The 19,789-nt window shown below is 44.7% G+C and overlaps 1 protein-coding gene and 1 pseudogene across 3 annotated transcripts; both read right to left on the reverse strand.

Annotated features, from left to right (window-relative positions):
* Positions 1 to 2,466: 2,466 nt before the first annotated feature.
* On the reverse strand, positions 2,467 to 10,627 carry MCFD2 (multiple coagulation factor deficiency 2, ER cargo receptor complex subunit). 3 transcript variants are annotated; one of them, XM_066611822.1, is made up of 4 exons: positions 10,348 to 10,627; positions 6,731 to 6,886; positions 5,433 to 5,592; positions 2,467 to 4,180 (listed from the first exon to the last, which is right to left on the reverse strand). In XM_066611822.1, exons 1-4 carry the CDS (start codon positions 10,428 to 10,430, stop codon positions 4,052 to 4,054), a joined length of 528 nt encoding a protein of 175 aa, XP_066467919.1. In that variant the 5' UTR covers positions 10,431 to 10,627; the 3' UTR covers positions 2,467 to 4,051. The 3 variants fall into 3 exon arrangements, with proteins under 3 accessions (XP_066467919.1, XP_066467920.1, XP_066467921.1); XM_066611823.1 differs by having other exon boundaries at positions 2,473 to 4,180; positions 10,343 to 10,422; XM_066611824.1 differs by lacking the exon at positions 10,348 to 10,627 and adding an exon at positions 7,383 to 7,602 and having other exon boundaries at positions 2,473 to 4,180.
* A 4,897-nt stretch (positions 10,628 to 15,524) lies between these two features.
* Positions 15,525 to 15,643, reverse strand: LOC136637153 (5S ribosomal RNA; annotated as a pseudogene).
* Positions 15,644 to 19,789: the final 4,146 nt, after the last annotated feature.

Raw genomic sequence — 19,789 nt, forward strand, 5'->3', positions numbered from 1 at the left:
CTGGAACCTTGTCAGAAATGGTATTCGGACATAACATATTACTTTTGTTAACCCTTGTCATGGTACCACAATAGCCAGTACTGGAAGTGAGATAGGTGAGCAAAAGCATGCTGTTGGGCCCTTTTTGGATCTTTCTGCTGCCACCAAGTGAGATGTATCATTTTCTAAAGCTGCCTCCACTAATCAGATCCTCACTTCGGGAACACCCTTGGATCTTAGTAGCCAGACATTGATACTATTGGCTACTAGGTGTGAAATTGGATTCTGGGTGTGGAGTGGGAACTCCACAAGGGAATAAGGGCTCAATCCTAAATTGGGCGCGCGCCAGCACTGAGCCCTAGTGCCAGTACTGGGTGCCGTAAACATGCTATAAAGTACATTTATGGCACCCGGTGAGAGGGAGAGCTGGTACTGGGCCCGTGCCAGTCAGGCACTGGGTCCAGTGCCAACAGGAAGAGGATGCACCATCGCAGGGGAGGGGTAAGTGCAACCACTGGGTGGTGGTGTGGTCTCTTGGGGGTGGGGGAGGGTGAGATGGAGGGGGAAACTGAGGCAGGAGTGGGTGTGAGATCGGCAGAGTTCTGCTCTGCCATATCCTGAACTCAGCTGAGAGCAGTTGCGTCGGGCTAATATGGGCTCCAGCAAGTCTACGGAGGGCCAGAGGCTCATTGGAGACTAGGGGTTACCCGCAGGACAGACTGGGAGTCCCTGAGGGCCGCAAGTGGCCCCTGGGCCAGGGTTTGGGCACCCCTGCTATAGAGAATGGAAGAGCTGCAAAACCATAGAGATTTTGAATCGCTCAAATTGACATCTACTGGTGAAAACTGGAATAAAGAGCCAAGACTATGGAGCAAATAAAAGTACAAACAAAACAGCCAAGATTACCAATACAGACACCGAAGAGAGAACTGAGTGTGGAATTTCTGGAACACCTGTTTCAGCAGTTTCAGCTTATAATTGAATTAAAAATAGACTGAGTTGAACAAGAGCTTAAAGACCTGAAACTGGAATTGAGACAAGATATGGCTCAGCTGGAAGAATCTGTCAAAGCCATTAAACAAGAGACACAGGAGATCCAGAACAGAGTCAATATCATTGATTGTAGTATAGAAGTCCTGAGTATAGAACAAGAAAAAACATTGGATGTGATATCTTTGATGGAACAAGCAAATAGAGAAAAAAACACTAAGATTAAAAACCGTACCAAAGAATTTCTGAGAAGTTGGAGAAGATCTGAGACAAATCGTACAGGTTCAGGTCACATTTCTTATTTTTCTTGTGGACAATGTAATGTTTAACAAGTTTAGACTGTTTAAGATCTGATAACTAATTTTTTGTATGATTTTGTAGTACAATAAAGAAATGTAGTTCGATATAAAGGGCCAAATAATCTATGGATTAAGAGCCCCATCCTGTGGTCCGTGCCGCGCCTCTGCGGCGTGGATCAGTCACAAACGTGCTGTAAGGCACATTTGTGGGGCTTACCACTGGGCTCCTGTCGGAACTGGCTCAGCTCCAGCTGGCGCTGAGCCAGCAGGTGGCGGGTACCCTGGTTCTGTAGCCCGGCAGGCTCCATGACCACCAGGCTGCGGAAAGGGAGATGGGGGTGTGGGGCAGGCGTTCCGGGGAGGAGGGAGGTGTGGCTGGGGGAGGTGTGTTGGGGGGAGGGGGAGAGGCGGGTCCGTGGAGTCGAGCTCTGCAGGATCCAAGGCGCTCGGCCAGGGCTGCTCACCCTACACGTGCGCCTTCACTTTAGCAGCGACCAAACAGTCACCTCTAAAGTGAGTAGCCCCATTGTGGGACTGCTTCCCTTACTTGGGGGAAGGGGACAAATGTCCCCTTCTGTCGAGGAGCCTCCCGCGGTAGCACGGGAGGCGCTGGATCCAGCGGGACCCCGCTGTGGAGCCGCCGCGTCTGGTAGCTCCGGGCAGCTCAGGATTGGGCTGTTAGGATTGGGCAGCCACTAGATATGCTGAATAAAATGCAATGGAATGGAATAATTTCTTTCTATTACATTCAGTGCCTCCAGTGGCTGAATATGGTATAAACCTGGAAGTGCATCCTTGGAGCTATTGAGTTCTGAGAGGCTGGGAAACCTCGCAGGCCAAATAAAATCATCTGGATGCAGCCCACTGGCTAGTGTTTGAAGACCCCTGGAAGTTTAAAATGCAGAGTTTGGGAGCCCTGCAACAAATCCAGATGCAAAATCTTTTAACATTAATGAAATCTGGGAAAGGGCAAAGCCTTGCATAAGACAATAGCCAGCTTACAGTGGGAAATCTATGATGAAAACATAAACCGACTGTTATAGGAAGTAACTACTTGTACAAGTTGACATCAAAGGAGATCACAGCTAATAATAATAATAATACATGTATTTATATACCACCTTTCTTGGTTGTCAGATTTCTCCTCAGACTTTATTCAAGGCGGTTTACATGGGCAGGCTGTTCTAAATCCCTGTAGGGATTTTTTACAATCGAAGAAAGGTTCTATCTTTCAAGAACCACAACATTTCAGATGGATCTTTTTGGATGGAGCTAAGGCCAAGTACGTTTCACTGCAAGTGGAATGAAATGTACAGGCTTTTTTTTTTTTTTTTACAAAACTATGCAATTATTTTATTTACCTGAGTTTGAAGACAACAGTTGCAATACTTTGAATTTATTGCCTTTGTATTTAGCATAAGCCATTATACAAGTCTGTCTAATAAATTCAGGTGTTACAAGAACGTAGTACACACAGCTTATTACACAAATTAAGAAAGCAATTTTTACAAATGCACCCTCATATAAGAATATTTTTATACAGAAAATAGGTCTTTGTACAATTTACAGTGAGGATTTTGGTTTCTGAATGTAAGAATTTGATTAAACATATGCTTTCCAATCCATTTTATACAGAAAGGCAAACATCAAGATAGTTACATATCTATTTAGATTGGCAGTAGGTCACTGAACACAGAACCAAGAGTTGGATATAGGTCTGGGTTCATTTGAATAAGCAGATCATTCAAGTACTGAAGACTCGTCAATGAGCTAGCTATGAAATACTTTGAATTTTGCTCTAACACCATGAATGGGTGTCAAGGTACATGTGTAAGAACCTTAACAAGGCAGCAGGTTACTGTGATCACATTCAGTTGATTAGCACAGGAGCCATTCCAGGTATAAAGACCTTACTGAACAGCGGCACTTAACCAACACTTTCAAAAAAACAACTCTAAAATACTGTATTAATGGTGGAGAATATACAAGACAACATATAAACTTAATTTTAAAAAATCTGTTCTTTTATAATGAATTTTGGGCAAAGCAAAAATGCTTCACTATAAAACTGATAAAAGTGAGGCCACTGAAAGGTAGTGTGTGTTTCAATATATAGGGCACCATCCAGGCATCATTTCAGCACTTTTAATTCACTTTAGTTTCAACAGAGGAGATCTGATTAGGTACTTAAACATTCCTATCGAGGTTAATGGATCATGAAAGTGCATAAACTTCTCCTGAATTACGCCCATGCTGGCATGGTGAATTGTTTGTGAGAACTTTGAGTTCACCAACACTCAAAGCAGTGTGAAAATTAATCACCAACACTGCACAATATTGCTGACCTTTGCTTCTACTTATGATGTTTCAGACTGTGCAGTACTGTGATCTTTTTGACTCATGGTTATTGGACTTCTCCAGAAACAGTTTACAGCCTGATTATACGCACATTTACTTGGGAGTTAAACTCCATTGTGTAACGGAATTTACCCCTAAATAAACGTGTATAGAATTGCAACCTTCAACAGCATTCTTTTCAAAGGAGTCTTGAAACCAATTGCCAAATATTTGCTACAGTGGACACTGTCCTATATTGCTCAGTGTTAACAAAACAGTATTAACAACTCCCATCACACCAGACTCTCTTCCATCAATTATAATAAAGAAACAGTTGAACTACACATTTTCCTAGAGTTACATTTGCAGCCCAAAGGGTAGAACAGACAACTGACAGACAGCAAAGAATCACATTGTATTGGGTCACACAAACAAAGAAAGAGTTTCTATTCCAGTGACTTGGCAAATTCAGCATAGTCTATATAACCATCGCTATTCTTGTCGTCATCTCGCAAGACTTCATCTATTAAGCGAATCAACTCCTCTTCTTCCATTAACCGAGCGTGTTCACCTTCCTACAAGAAGCAGGAGGATGCATTTCAGCAAGACAGCAGAGTCATGGATGTACAGAAATCATAACCTCCTCCTCTCTTCTTGAAGGCTACTCAAGGAACAAGCCAACCTTATCTGCGTTCTTGTGCTGATGTTGTAATGAGAAGTGGTTGAACTTGAGAGCTACTGAGACCTACAGCATTCAGTATTTCAGGGACTGTGCTCAATACAGTGCTGGAGCATTCTTTAAGGGTCCAAAGACAATGTAACTTTAAGCACATTATTGGGGCTAGCATGCTTACAACCATGGCATAGGTTGTTTTGTTTAACCCTCTACCCCTACAACCAACTCCATCCCACCCAACTCTACTTGCTTAGGGAAAGTCCCCAACTGGCAGCAGTGGGAGGTACTCTACAGCTTAAGCAGCAATGGGGGGAGAGTTGGGGAGAAGAGAAAGACAAACTCAATCAGTACTGCAAGAGGAAGAAGACCTTACCCTCTCCCCCATCTCACAGTGATGATCCCACTGCCATTTATTGAAAATGGAATCAAGGACATGAGCCCAAACACATACTTCAAACAGCATATGCTGAGACTACTTTTTGCAACCTTACAGGTTGCTTAACATTAAATCTCAGATGGAATCTTGCAAAGGGCCAAATTCAAAATGATAGCTTTGGAGAGTACTGAGATTTCTGAAAAAATTCCATATTTCTGAAGGAAAAAAGTACCAATACATCATATTTTGTGTCTAGACCCCCATAAGACTTTTTCTGAGACACATATCAGATTTAGTGTCTAGTAATTATCAGGAAACAATTTGATATATACACCAAGACATGAAATGGCAAAACGGGTTGGGGTGAGGAATCAAAATTGAGAGCTAAGGAGCATATGGGATACTTTGTACATGATAAAACTGGCACTTCTGATCAGGTTTTGAGAGAGGGATCAAGACAATTAAGAGTTTGTAGGATGATAGAATAATTTATGGAATATATCGTATAATCAGAAAATGATAGAAGTTATTAGCTTTCGGAACAGAGTTGATGCAACTTTCCCAAACTTCTAATACTTGGAATTAATCTTTTCATTTGATAGAGAAGGAGGTATTTGGTCACCCCCATGTTTTGATATGAAGTTGAAAAATTATATAAATATTCTCTTTCAAAATACATTTTATTTTAAAGAAGAAAAATCTCACTCATTCCAATGTTACTTTTGCCAGTCTATCATGCCCATCAGTTTTTTCTTAGGTCACTGGCAACACTCACCTCTTTATGTACATGTGATATGGCAGTGGCAAGCTCTAATCCATCAAGCAAATTGTTGCCATCATAATCATGCATTTTGAAGTAATGAAGCTGCAATTCTTGCGGCGACATCTCAGATTCAGGTTTATTGATTACACCATCTAAGTGTTCCATGACGTGGCTACAAAACAACATAGTGTTGATGAGCAAAATAATCTAGAACAGGGTAGGAAACCTTTTCAAACCAAAGAGCCCAGCTACACCAAAATTCAGAACGTCAACAAAAACCAGTACAAGGCAGCCTACCTGCATGACTGAAAATATACACCTTGTTGATAATATTAACAGCAGCATAAATGAAGCACTGAACTTACAAAATTTATTTACTGGGATTTCTGCTATTGCATTCTGGGCATTTGTTTCTACAGTAACAATGTTAATGAGTGAATTCAACTATGTACACATTCACTCTGTCTTCTGCCAGTCCTAAGCACAAATTATCTCTGATGGAATTCAAGTGAGAGAAAGCCTGCTCACATGTAACGGTGGGGCCAAAATACTGGAAGTAAGACTATGTTGATATTCTTCGTGATGTTTTATGTAACCGAACTGCTTCCCAAGTTTTGCTGAACCAGATCAACACACCACACCGCACTTCACAATTCTTTCATGCCACCCCATTTGTGAAGTTTTGCCAGTTCTGCATGTTGTTGAGTAAGGCATTCCAAAACAGAGTTCAGCTTGACAAGTTTTTCCAGGTTATCTGACACCTTGAAATACGCTATTTCCAAATTGCTGCTTGAGATACCCAAAACAGCTATCCTATCCAATCCTTCAGATGCTTTATGTGGACGATTCATAAACTTAACCGGAACACAATGTTTGCAAAACTCCATATAATGAAACCTAAGGGCCAGCAGTAGCTCAGACACAAACTTGGCAAACTGCTGCAACATCAAAGTTTGCATTCAGATTCTGACTCCAACACAAATCACAAAAACATATAAAGTTACTACCTTCACATGAGAAAATTTACAATTCAGATTTCTTTTTATTTAGGTGTTATTTTCATCTTTTTACAGGACATTTTTCCCATTCCTTTAAAAGTTTATCCCGCCACATTTTCAAACTGTTCTCCAAATTTCCAAATAGTAGAAAAACTCCTTTATTTTTTTAAAATTTAATTCTCAGGCTTGCAATATAAGCTTCAGAGCCACCAGCTGCCTACTCTTAGTCTGCTCCACAGAACTCAACCACATTGGAAAAACCAAAGCCCAAGCCTCACATTTATACACATGCATATTTTATAGAATACGTACTCTTTATCTTGCACCATGGTCTTATCAAGCCCTGCATTAGGTGGATGGCTCCCAGCTGCATGGTCTTCTGCTAAAGAAGAGATAAAGGAAGCGAAGACTAGGCAGTAGAGGAAAAAAATCCTACAAATCCTCAGATGTGTTGTCATATTCATGTTCCTAAAAGGAGAACAAATAGTTTACAGAAAACATTGAAATCCATACAAGAAATACAATTTGAGTTTTAGAAAAAAAGCAGTATTTAAATATTTGAAATAAAAGTATGATTCACCACAGTAAACTGCAGAAACAGTAAAAATTAATGTTGCTAAATAAATGTTCACAGACTGACAGTACTAAAATCAATCGCTTGGCTACTGCTTCTGTTTTTACAGACTGGCTGCAGTCTAGGACATGGTTATATATTCTCAAATCCCACTGATTTTATCTCTGTAACAAAGAAAAGGATTGGCTATCAGTTTTAAACTCTTGTAGTGGTTTAAGAACAAATTCCAAAAAAAGATGAAACTAGGCTAATGGGAACACAAGATGAAAGATCACAGCATCTACCCTCTCTGCCAGGAATCATTTGCATTTACTGAGAGCTTATTAGAGTCCCAAGTCAGAGCCATATATTTTCTCAAATATCTTGTGATTATAGTGTATTCAACCACACCTTTTAAGCAGACCACTGTTTCTTATTCTTCTCACTGTAAGCGCTGGGCTTAAAGTCTGTTTATTTTCTCCTTAGTAAGGGTGCTGTCTTTGCTGTCCTGCTGAAGCAGACCTTTGGAACTGCAACAGAAGGTATCTATCTCCGGACCAGATCAGATGGAAAGCTCTTCAACCTCTCCAGACTGAGAGCAAAGTCCAAAGTCCAGCTGAAATGTCTGCGTGACTTCCTCTTTGCCGACGATGCAGCTGTCACTACCCACTCTGCCAAAGATCTCCAGCAGCTCATGGATCGTTTTAGCAAGGCCTGCCAAGATTTTGGACTGACAATCAGCCTGAAGAAAACACAGGTCATGGTTCAGGATGTGGACTCATCTCCCTGCATTACAATCTCTGCGCATGAACTGGAGGTTGTCCATGACTTTGTGTACCTTGGCTCAACGATCTCCAACACTCTTTCTCTCGATACCGAGCTAAACAAGCTCATCGGTAAAGCAGCTACCACGTTTTCCAGACTCACAAAGAGAGTCTGGTCCAACAAGAAGCTGACAGAACATACCAAGATCCAGGTCTACAGAGCTTGTGTCTTGAGTATACTCCTGTACTGCAGCGAGTCATGGACTCTTTGCTCACAACAGAAGAGGAAACCGAATGCTTTCCACATGCGCTGCCTCCGATGCATCCTCGGCATCACCTGGCAGGACAAAGTTCCAAACAACACAGTCCTGGAACGAGCTGGAATCCCTAGCATGTATGCACTGCTGAAACAGAGACGCCTGCGTTGGCTTGGTCATGTTGTGAGAATGGATGATCGCCGGATCCCAAAGGATCTCCTCCATGGAGAACTCGTGCAAGGAAAGCGCCCTACAGGTAGACCACAGCTGCGATACATCTGCAAGAGGGATCTGAAGGCCTTAGGAGTGGACCTCAACAGGTGGGAAACCTTGGCCTCTGAGCAGCCCGCTTGGAGGCAGGCTGTGCAGCATGGCCTTTCCCAGTTTGAAGAGACACTTGGCCAACAGTCTGAGGCTAAGAGGCAAAGAAGGAAGGCCCATAGCCAGGGAGACAGACCAGGAACAGACTGCACTTACTCCCGGTGTGGAAGGGATTGTCACTCCTGAATTGGCCTTTTCAGCCACACTAGACACTGTTCCAGAACCACCATTCAGAGCGCGATACCATAGTCTTTCGAGACTGAAGGTTGCCAACATACAGTAATGGTGCTAGCGTTTGCCTTGGTAAAGGAAAGGAAGGTATAGTATAAAAATATAGTATACTGCTCCTGCAAGACTAACAAATATAAGTTTCCAAGAGTTAACCCCTGGCACTGTAGCCTGCTTTGATTTGTAACAGCTGTGGCAACCTGATCCACATTTGAATTTGAATTAATTGCAATTCAGTTGAGGTTGAGAGACAGACAATTGCTCAGGGGAGGAGTGTGAAACAATAGGTGTTGTAATATCTACACGTACATTTAGTTGATTGGGTAAAACGGGGCATGGGTTCAAAATGAAGATGCAAAACTACAATCAGCTAGCTTTTAAAACTATGGGTAGGGCAGCGATTTTTGCTTAGGCTCCAACTTTAGTTTTTTAAAAAGATACACCTCCCGTCTCTCACTACACATTCAACAGCTGTTGTGTATTACATTTTCTCCCATTCAAGAAGCGAGGTTTCCAACTGTTCCAGCCAAATACATACAATACAGTTTGGTTTCTGCATGAAAAGGGCTTCACAGTTATGCTCATTAGCAGGGTGAAGTCTGAAGTTTTAATCATTTCCCCAGAAGTGGGGGACAAAACACAGTACAGTATACAGAGCTGCTAGGAAGCACTACCATATGTTTCCAATTGAACAGCACAGCATTGGGAACAGCCCAATTGGTGATTTTGCAAGGCAGGTCAACAGACCTTTAGACTTACTAACCAGCCTGTCTTTCAACATGTTTTGGCCCCAGCTGACTTACTTGTACTTCCCTGCCCTCTCTCCACAAATACTTCAAGAGTTTAAGCATACAAAACATTTATCCAACCTTCACCACTGGGTGCTCAACCAAATCCAAACACTGACAGCTGGAACAGTATCATCATCATGTTGAAGGGAAAAAAGCCACACCCCCGCTACAAAGTTTTTGAGTTTGCTGAATGTTGCACACTTTTTCATTTCCCTTTGACTAGGTTTTAAGAAGGGGGTGGTGGTGGTGGTACTACTTGATTATACCTCCTCCATAAGAACATGCAGTCCAGCCCATCTAGTCCAATTTCCTGTATCCTGAACTGGACAATGACATTTGATCTGGTCTAACTGATATAAGTCCATGTATTATATGCCATATCCTAAACAAAATAAATACATCCTGTATCCCACAGTGGCCCACCAGATGTCTCAGGGAGCACACAAGTCCACAAGAGACCTGCATCCTAGTGCCTGAGGTAGCCTACTTCTGGAACCAAGAGGTTGCACCAGCCCATCATGGCTTGTAACCTGTGATGGACCTTTCCTCCAGAAATCTGTCCAGCTCCCTTTTAAAGGGATCCAGATCAGATGCCATCACCACACCTGGTGGCAAGGAGTTCCACAGACTAACCACAGATTCGGTAAGGACATATTTCCTTTTGTCTGTCCCAACTCTCCCCACACTCAACTCCAGTGGACGTTCCCCAGTTCTGGTGTTGGGTGAGAGGAAAAAGACATCACCACACCATATCATGTGGCGAGGAGTTCCACAGACCAATGACGTTATCATCTTGGCTTTGAGACCCCCAATGGCTCAGCCACGCCTTTTGTTCTGCTGCTGAACCACGTCGCCTGGCAGAGGCGGTACACACCATACAGCCTCCCCTCCCAGCTCAGAGATGAGGGGACCCCTCCTGCCAAGGCAGGCGAGGGATGCCGAGGGGAGCCGGACACGCAGGCAGGACCAACACTCCCCCCCCCCCATGACGCGTCGCCGAGTCGTCCTACCTCACCTGCGCTCCCCGTCGACTGACGCGACAACCTCCCTCCAGCTGAGGCACCGGCGAGAATAGGATTGGCCTCTCTCGGCCACCATCCCCCGTCGCGGAGTGTCACCTACGAACCCTGCGCGCGAGCGTCCAGCCACGCCTCCCTCGAAGGCGATTGGCTGCTCCCTCGGAGCTCTACGTGGAACGATGCACAGCGGGGCGCGGGGAGGGAAACCAGGTGCGCCGACGAGTCGCCACGCCCCCTGAGCGCGCGGCTGGCACCGCCCCCGAAAGGCTCGCCTCGGGACGTGGCGTCACCGCGGCCCAGCGCTCTGGTGTTCTCTCCGCCCGCGCGAGCTGATACGCCCCGTCTTCCTTCAATCATCATCGGCTATCCAATAGGAGCAGCGGCTGAGCTACGCCCCGCCTCCTCCTCCTCTGGAGCGCCTTTGGCGGCGGCGTGGTTTTCGTCCTGGGTGCCAGCCGAGGGGTGGCCCCAGGAGGCGCCTGTGTCCTTTGGGTGTGGCTGGTGCGCCCGCGGGATGCTCTTTACTCTCACACAGCAACAGAGCCAGGAGCGTCCACTGAAGTGGGTTGTGGGGAGAGTTGGGAGAGACCAAGGAAAATACTGTATTTCTTCACCCAGCGTGGTTGGCCTGTGGAACTCCTTGCCACATGATAGGGCGCAGTGATGTCTTTCCCCCCTCAGACAGCACCAGAGCCAGGGAGGGTCCACTGAAGTGGAGGGAGAGTTGGGAGAGACTAAGGAAATTACTGTAGTTCTTCACCCAGCATGTAGTTGGCCTGTGGAATTCCTTGCCACATGATATGGCGCAGTGATGTCTTCTCTCTCTCAGACAACGCTAGAATCAGGGAGCGTCCACTTAAGTGGAGTGTGGGGAGAATTGGGACTGACGAAAGAAAATAGTTCTTTACCCAGCATGTAGTTAACCTATGGAACTCCTTGCCACATGATAAGTGGTAGTGGTGGTGGTGATGATGATGATGGTGATGGCACACCACGTCCTGGCCTTTACAAGGAAACTGGACAGACTTCTGGAGGAAAAGTCCATCATGGGTTACAAGCCCTGATGGGCATCTGCATCCTCCTGGTTTTAGAAGTGGGCTACCTCAGAATGCCAGGCGCAAGGAAAGGCACCACGATGCAGGTCTGTTATTTTGTGTGCTGTCTGACAGCCCGGTCCTATCCACACTTTCCTGGGAGTAAGCCCCATTGACTGTAATGGGGCTTACTTCTGAGTAGAAGGATTGGGCTGTTTGGCATCTGGTGGGCCACTGTGGGACACAGGAAGCTGTACTAGATGGGCCTTTGGCCTGATCAAGAGTGGCTCTTCAGTTCTTATGCAATCCCACTGTTGTGATGGGGCATCTCCAGGCTTATTTATACCATCGGTGGCCAGGTTCAGATGTGTGGCCTGCATGCGTTCCCTAATTGTGTGAATAGGGTTTGGATGCTAGCAAATCCCACTGAGTTTACTGCATTTAGGCCCTTAGTCACTGCACAGGATTGCAGTGTTACAGCTCACTCCTGGCTATGTTTATAGAGGAGCACATCCCACTGATTTCAGTGAAATTTGCAAATGCTTCAATCATGAATACAGGCGACCTAGAAGTAAATCTCATTTGAAGCAATGAGGCTTACATGCTGGTATCGGATTGGGCTGTTTGTCTGGATGTTTAGCAATCCTAATAGAGGCATGTATCGAGTAGCATGACATAGATCAATCATGTCATGACATGTATTGCATATTGCATATTTCGTAATATGTCTTCCTTGGCCTTTTTCTGTATTCAGCCCATACAAATCAATCACCGTAGAGAATTATATATACCATATAGGAATAATGTTTTGTATTTCTGTAAAGCCCACAGATGACATCATTGTTAAACACGTGCTTGCATGAAACACTGGCATTTTCCTAAGCAGGTCTCATATCTCCACCTGGACTGCGTGGGATTACTGTGGAAGGAGCTGCAAAGCTGCTTCTCAGAGCAAGATGAAATCAGGAAGGCTGGCCCATCTATCCACCAACCCTATAGATGATCTTGTCTCTCACATCTTTTATTTCCTTCTGTTTACAACAGCAGATTCCACATCTAGTTTTATCCATTCATTGTCTATCTACTGGTAATTTAAAAAAATTTCAAAGCAGCTAACAATATAATGAGAGTAAATGAGATTAAGTTTAAGAGTATAGAATGAAAGAAACTACAGTATAAGGGCAAAAGACAAGCAGAGTAGCAGCCAATGGAATGTAAGAATGTAATAAGCAGCAATATAAGATTAAAAAACTGAGGGTCCAATCCTATCCAATCTTCTAGCTGAGGTGTAGCCACAATACAGCCCCATGGTAAGGGAACCCTTGTTCCCATACTCCAGTGAGGCTCCAGTGACTGCTTCTCCACCACAGGATGCAGTGCACATCCCACTGGCACAACTGTACCAGCACTGGGAAGTTGGATTTCCAATTGGAAAGTTGGACTGAAAGCCCTCAGGGCTTTCCAGCACTGGCATAGCGGTGCCAATGGAACATGTGCTGCATCCTGCAGTTGGGTGTCATTCACAGAGGCCTCCTCAAAGTAAGGGAATGTTTGTTCCCTTACCTCAGAGCTGCATTGCCCTTATGTCGGTGCTGGAAAGCATCGACATAAGGGGTTAGGATTGCACCCTGAATGGCATGAATAAATAAAAAAGTCTTCGCCTGGTTTCTTTAGAACTCCCCAAACCCTTACTGAAGCTTGTTCAGTCCTTTGGCTTTTGCAAACTAGCTAAACAGCATTGTTAACTTCTCATAATTAATCATTCCTTTCCAATTGAGTGGGAAATACTGATGAGACAGACTTGTGCTTTAGAGAATGTGAACAAAAATATTCTGAAAGTAGTTATGACTATCAGGTTTGTTGTCATCCTGTTGCAGTCCCAGTGTCTTGGCAACTGTTTGCCTCATGCTCTATGGCAGCAGAGCACAGGTGGCCAGTGACCTACAAGGAGGAACTTCGCACACATATAGGAGCCCAAGTAGTGGGGGTGCTGCAGACCTGGAGCCTTAGTAGCAGACAGGCCTCCCTCCCCTGCAGAGTCCCATCCTGAGTCCAGCTGAGGCAAGAAACAGGGTGGGAAGAAGGGATCCCTATCCATTAATAAAACAAGTATAATCAAGTCAACATTTTTATTGTACAGTCTCAAAGATGGAGCAGCATCTAAAAAAGAAACACATAAGGGGTTGTGAACCATTTCATCCCAGCAGGGTTCCTGTCCCTTTATAAATTGTCCAGTAGATGACTATGGGCCCAATCCTATCCAACTTTACAGTGCCAAAGCAGCTGCAGTGCAGCCTGGAGGGAAGGGAAGATTTGTTCCCTTACTTTGAGGGAACAAATCCCCGCTGCAGGATGCAGCCCACATCCCATTGGCACAGCTGCACCGGTGCTGGAAAGTTGGATAGGATTGGACTACACATCATCAGAATTCTGGTGCCCCTGGCAGGAGCTTAAGTACTGGGGTTGATAAGCTATGACTGGCTGCAAAGCGAAGTCTGTATCCTGTGCTCCACTGTAGGAACATGGGGAGTGGTGGGTTGGGCGGTGAGAGTTGGAATTTTCTGGTGTTTTCCCCTTCGCCATTGTTTCTTATGGCTTTTAAAATTCCTGCACCAGCTCCAGCATTTGCATAGTGTTTTGGTGATATTTGGGGCACCTGAAGGGGGTTTTTGGATATGACATGTTGACTCCTTCTCATCCCATCTCCACTCCTCCCACATCTCCACTCCACTTGGAGTTTTGAGCTCCTGGCACTTCCACTGCGGTTGGAGGGATGATGGCAGAGTTCTGTGCTGGCATTCATGGCATGCCCATTGGCATGTCTGTCATTACATTGGTCTCTAGGGGCATACACTGGTCTTCTATGCCACATGAAATCATTTCATGATATGGTATTTGTGCATTTATAGTATAGTTATACATTATATTTATAATTATATACATCCCTTATATTATAAGGGATACAAATCTACATTGCAAATCTACATTACTACAATCCAAGTAATGGCCCAATCCTATCTCCCACCGGTCCACTCCATCAGTGCCACATCTGTTCCTCTTCCCTCTAAATGTGTTGTGCAGTATGACAGTTTCAGGTTGCTTCATGGAAAGGCCGGCCCTGGGAGCAGAGACTGTGGGAAGAAGACAAGAAAGGCTGGCTAGGGGAGGATTGGGGGGAGAACCCAGGAGAGAAGGCAAAAAGAGACACCCAGGGGGAAGTGGTGGTGAGCCAGTGGCCCCGCCAGAAAATCTCAGTACTCATTTTGCTGGAGGGGTCAAGAGTGTTTCTCTGAGTTGCTCCCCAAACTGGGGACAGGTTGGAGCACAACCCCAAAGGGATTTGGAACCTCACCTGTTTGCAAATTGAAGGGAAACAGTAAATCATCAAGTATCCTGGGAGCTGCAGTACCCCAGAAGACCTTGCACTGGACTGATTTCTTGAAGAAGAGCATCTAACCAACTCTCGTCCTCAATACCACTTGCCAACCAAGATTAGGGCTAACTAATTTGGCAGAGAAAATCCTAATGGTTCTGCCCCTTTTTGCTGAGCCTTTTTTCCTATTAAATCCTTGAACCTGCTGGTCATTTGCTCCTCCTCTCACTGGTGATGCTGATGACATTCCAAAATATTTTGGCCTGTGGAGCTGCCCCCCCCCCTTGCTTGGTGGAGGAGAGGTAGATGACAGCCCATCACAGATATTTTGACTTTGGGAAAAACTCATTCTTTGCTTTTGTTTTCCAAACAAACTATCAAATTGTCTAACTGATCTTTACACTTCTGCTACAGAGATGGTAAATTGGGAGTGCTTCCTGTTTGAACTAACCGTTTCCTCTCAAAACCACAACATTGTAAGTGTTGTCAAACCTGCAGGAATAAAGTTTCAGAGCTTATCTGTTCAGTGAATGAATATAGATAAGGGGTGCTCAAACTTTCAACTTTAGGGATCCTGGACCTTTAAAATTGTGTAGGAGAGATAATTTCAGCAGGTGCAGCTTGTCACCTGTGGGATGACAGGTTGCACCTGCTGAAATTCTCTCTTCTATACACTTGTTAAAGGTCCAGCACCCCTAAAATTGAAAGTTTGAGCACCCCTGATATATATGGTTGGCAACCTTCAGTCTTGAAAGATTATGGTATAAGCCTACAGCACCCAGTATTCCCAGGCGGTCTCCCATCCAAGTACTAACCAGGCCTGACCCTGCTTAGCTTCCGAGATCAGACAAGATCGGGCACGTGCAGGGGAGATTGATAGATAAAAGTTCAAGATTACCAGCTCCCTTTTAGGGCAGGATGTCCTAAGAAAATGATCAGGTACTAGATTGATTGGCTGACCAACTGACGTGCTGAAAATTTTTTCATGTGACGGAGCATATACACTAGTTGGCATCCTTCAGTCTCGGAAGACTATGGTGTCACGCTCTGAATGGTGGTTCTGGAACAGAGTGTCCTCTCCAGTGTGCAAAGCCTGGGCAAAGTAGGTATGGAGAATAGGCTGTTACCCATGCAGCAAATCCCCCCTCTCCACATCGCTGAAATTGTCCAATGGAAAGGCTGAGGCCAATACGGTTGGTTCCAGCGGTGTTGCAGGAGTTGCCAGAACGGGACTGTGTTCAGCCATGAACTGCCTCAGAGACTCCGGCTCCGGATTTTGCCTCGAAGTTGACTCCTGAAGCCTTTTCCATAACTGGATGTAGCCACAAGGCAGTGGAGGTTTGGGATCAGAGTTTTCCTTCTCTCAGATGAGCTGCCTTCCCAGGCTGACGAGTCCCATCTACCCGGTGGCTGTTTAGTCACCTCTTACGACAAGTACACTGTATTTTGTATCCTGGTGTATATATCTGAATGCAAAACAGCAAAGTGAGAATTGGCCCTCAGAGAGAGCCAGTTAATCAGATATAGTTTCCTGTTCACCACTACTTACTCCTATTTTACTCCAATTGGCAGGGAGTTGAACTTGATGGCAGTAGATCACTTTCAGTTCTATGATTCTATGATCTCCTGTAGACCTCTGCAGATAACCTAGTGGTATCAGTGGTAAGTAACTTTTCTAAGGCTGTACTCAGATCACACTTTCCTGGGAGTAAGCCCTATTGAACAAAATGGTACTTACTTTTGGGTAGACACACCTAGGGTTGTGCTGTAAATGCTCCTTCTTTTAAGGGTCTTTCTAGATTCCAGTCTCAGCATTGCTGTAGGTTCCACCAGTAGTGTTAGGTGTATCACATTCTCCCAGCTTTGGTTCCCAAACTGCCTGACAGAAATACAGTGATGGCCTATATTGCAGGCATGAGTTGAGGGCGCCTAGAAACTTCAGAGGAACCTGGGCATGTAGGAATATGCCTAAGGTGGTGTGGAATTGCCTCCCACTGAGTCCTGCTGCAGCTTTCTACGGTGTACTCATCACACTGTTTGAATTTTCTGCAGTAAAGCCCAGTAAAGTCAGTCTTGTGTTTTACAAATGGTCTGAGCACAGGGATGGTGGTTCATCTCTGTGGACTGACTCAAGTGTAATCCAGTACCTTTTCTTAGCAGCATGTTTAAGAACAGCTTGAGCCGCTCTGCAGACAAGCAAAAACAATTTTTCAAATGTCCACTTTTACTGATATTTCCAGACAAAGTATTCTCACTGATTAACCATATTACATATGCATGTAGCAATACCCTTACACCGATTTGCAAAGAGAGAAGCATCATCGTAAGGAAGGACTTCAGAGCAGAGAGGCAGTGGGAGACAGTGCTCCACCCTTTCCCTTCTGCTCCCTTTCCCACCATGACTCCACAATTGCCTTCTACAGTTATTCATATGCATAAAACATGCATCTAGATTAGAACCCTACATGGTGGGAGAAAGCAGCCTGGGGAGAAAAGAGCAGACAGGAAAAGGGTAAAAGCACCTACTCCTACAGATTCCAATTTCCCCAGCTGCTTTTCTGTTTTAAGAAATGGTGGGGTCATGATTACACTTAGAACATGTAGTTAGCCTCTTATAGTTAAAAATAACAAACTGGGAGAAAGAGAGGTTTGGGTTGGAAGAGCTGGGGTGCCAGTCGTCATTGGTGATGGATTTACTTTGTGGCCTCAGGCAAACCTCTATTTTTAGTCTCAGTCTTCAGTCTCTAAAATAAGAAGGTACAGCCCAATGAGCTCTGTGTATATATGTAAAAAGTCAGTTCCACTGAGTTCAAGGGGGTTTGCACCAAAGTATGCTTAAGACTGCAGCCCTAAGCCAAAAATGATTTAAACATCACATGTGAAGAGTTAGGAAAGGATTACAAATGCTGCCTTTCACATTGCCCTGGAGTTGACCAAGTGCCTCTGCCCACTTCCTTTTCTAGAGACTGAAGTATGTCCTATGCATAACACTTATGTGTTTTTTGGTTGTTTTATCATGCCTCAGGTGTCTTTTGTCAGGGTGGGGGCAAAAAGGGAAGATACAAATCAAATAAATGAATGCAGCTAATGAGAATCACAGTGTTATTTTAAGATTTTGTAAGCTGCACTAATCACTCCTTTAAAATGAATAAGGGCATTGGATGAGGGGCACTGTAGTTCCGACAAAGCTTATGCTACTATAAATAGACCAGTCTTCTAGATGCCTCAAGCCTCTCACAGTTTTTGCTGCCTAACAACAGATTACCACGACTGACCCCTTGCAAGATGCTTCAAATGGTCTTTTCACACTTCATCCCATGGATACCTTTCCCTATCTCTCCTTTGGTAGCAAATGAAGTCCTCTCTCTTGCCACCCGACATAACTTTGTAGACCAGCGATTTTCAATCTTTTTCATCTCATGGCACACTGACAAGGCACTAAAATGGCCAAGGCACACCATCAGGTTTTGACAATGACAAGGTACAACATGCTGCCAGTGGGGGGAAGCTTCACATCTCCCATTGGCCCTATTAATAAATGACCTTCCCCAAAAATCTTGTTTCACACCTGTGGATCACTCATAGCACACCAGTGCACCACGGCACAGTGATTGAAAATGGCTGTTGTAGACAGTCCCTTGTGGCTGGCCCAGCAGTAGCCCATCTGAACACAAAAAGAGGATATGAGAAGTGCATGGCCAAAAACAGCAAGGCAAACAATAAAAATTTATTTAAATATGTCAAAAACAGGAAAACTGCCAGGGAGGCGATTGGACTGTTAGATAAAGAGGGAATAAAAAAGAAACTTGAAGATATGAAGATTGTAGAGAAGTTGAATGAAGTCTTTGCTACAGAAGACACAGGGCGGACATACTACCTGAGTCTGATGAACTGAGTCTCTAAAATCCGTTTTGACATGCACGTTGGGGGAAGAATACCAGGCAAATCTCTAACAAAAACCCTTGACTTCCGACGGGCGGACTTCCCTCAAATGAGGAGGCTGGTTAGAAGGAGGTTGAAAGGGAGGGTAAAAAGAGTCCAGTCTCTCCAGAGTGCATGGAGGCTGCTTAAAACAACAGTAATAGAGGCCCAGCAGAGGTGTATACCGCAAAGAAAGAAGGGTTCCACTAAATCCAGGAGGGTGCCCGCATGGCTAACCAGCCAAGTTAGAGAGGCTGTGAAGGGCAAGGAAGCTTCCTTCCGTAAATGGAAGTCTTGCCCTAATGAAGAGAATAAAAAGGAACATAAACTGTGGCAAAAGAAATGTAAGAAGGTGATAGGGGAGGCCAAGCGAGACTATGAGGAACGCATGGCCAGCAACATTAAGGGGAATAATAAAAGCTTCTTCAAATATGTTAGAAGCAGGAAACCCACCAGAGAAGCGGTTGGCCCTCTGGATGGTGAGGGAGGGAAAGGGGAGATAAAAGGAGACTTAGAGATGGCAGAGAAATTAAATGAGTTCTTTGCATCTGTCTTCACGGCAGAAGACCTCGGGCAGATACCGCTGCCCGAACGGCCCCTCCTGACCGAGGAGTTAAGTCAGATAGAGGTTAAAAGAGAAGATGTTTCAGACCTCATTGATAAATTAAAGATCAATAAGTCACCGGGCCCTGATGGCATACACCCAAGGGTTATTAAGGAATTGAAGAATGAAGTTGCAGATCTCTTGACTAAGGTATGCAACTTGTCCCTCAAAACTGCCACAGTACCAGAAGATTGGAGGATAGCAAATGTCACGCCTATTTTTAAAAAGGGAAAGAGGGGGGACCCGGGAAACTATAGGCCGGTCAGCCTAACATCTATACCGGGTAAGATGGTGGAATGCCTCATCAAAGATAGGATCTCAAAACACATAGACGAACAGGCCTTGCTGAGGGAGAGTCAGCATGGCTTCTGTAAGGGTAAGTCTTGCCTCACAAACCTTATAGAATTCTTTGAAAAGGTCAACAGGCATGTGGATGCGGGAGAACCCGTGGACATTATATATCTGGACTTTCAGAAGGCGTTTGACACGGTCCCTCACCAAAGGCT

This window comes from Tiliqua scincoides, chromosome 1 (assembly GCF_035046505.1).
Source record: "Tiliqua scincoides isolate rTilSci1 chromosome 1, rTilSci1.hap2, whole genome shotgun sequence".
Classification (NCBI taxonomy): domain Eukaryota; kingdom Metazoa; phylum Chordata; class Lepidosauria; order Squamata; family Scincidae; genus Tiliqua; species Tiliqua scincoides.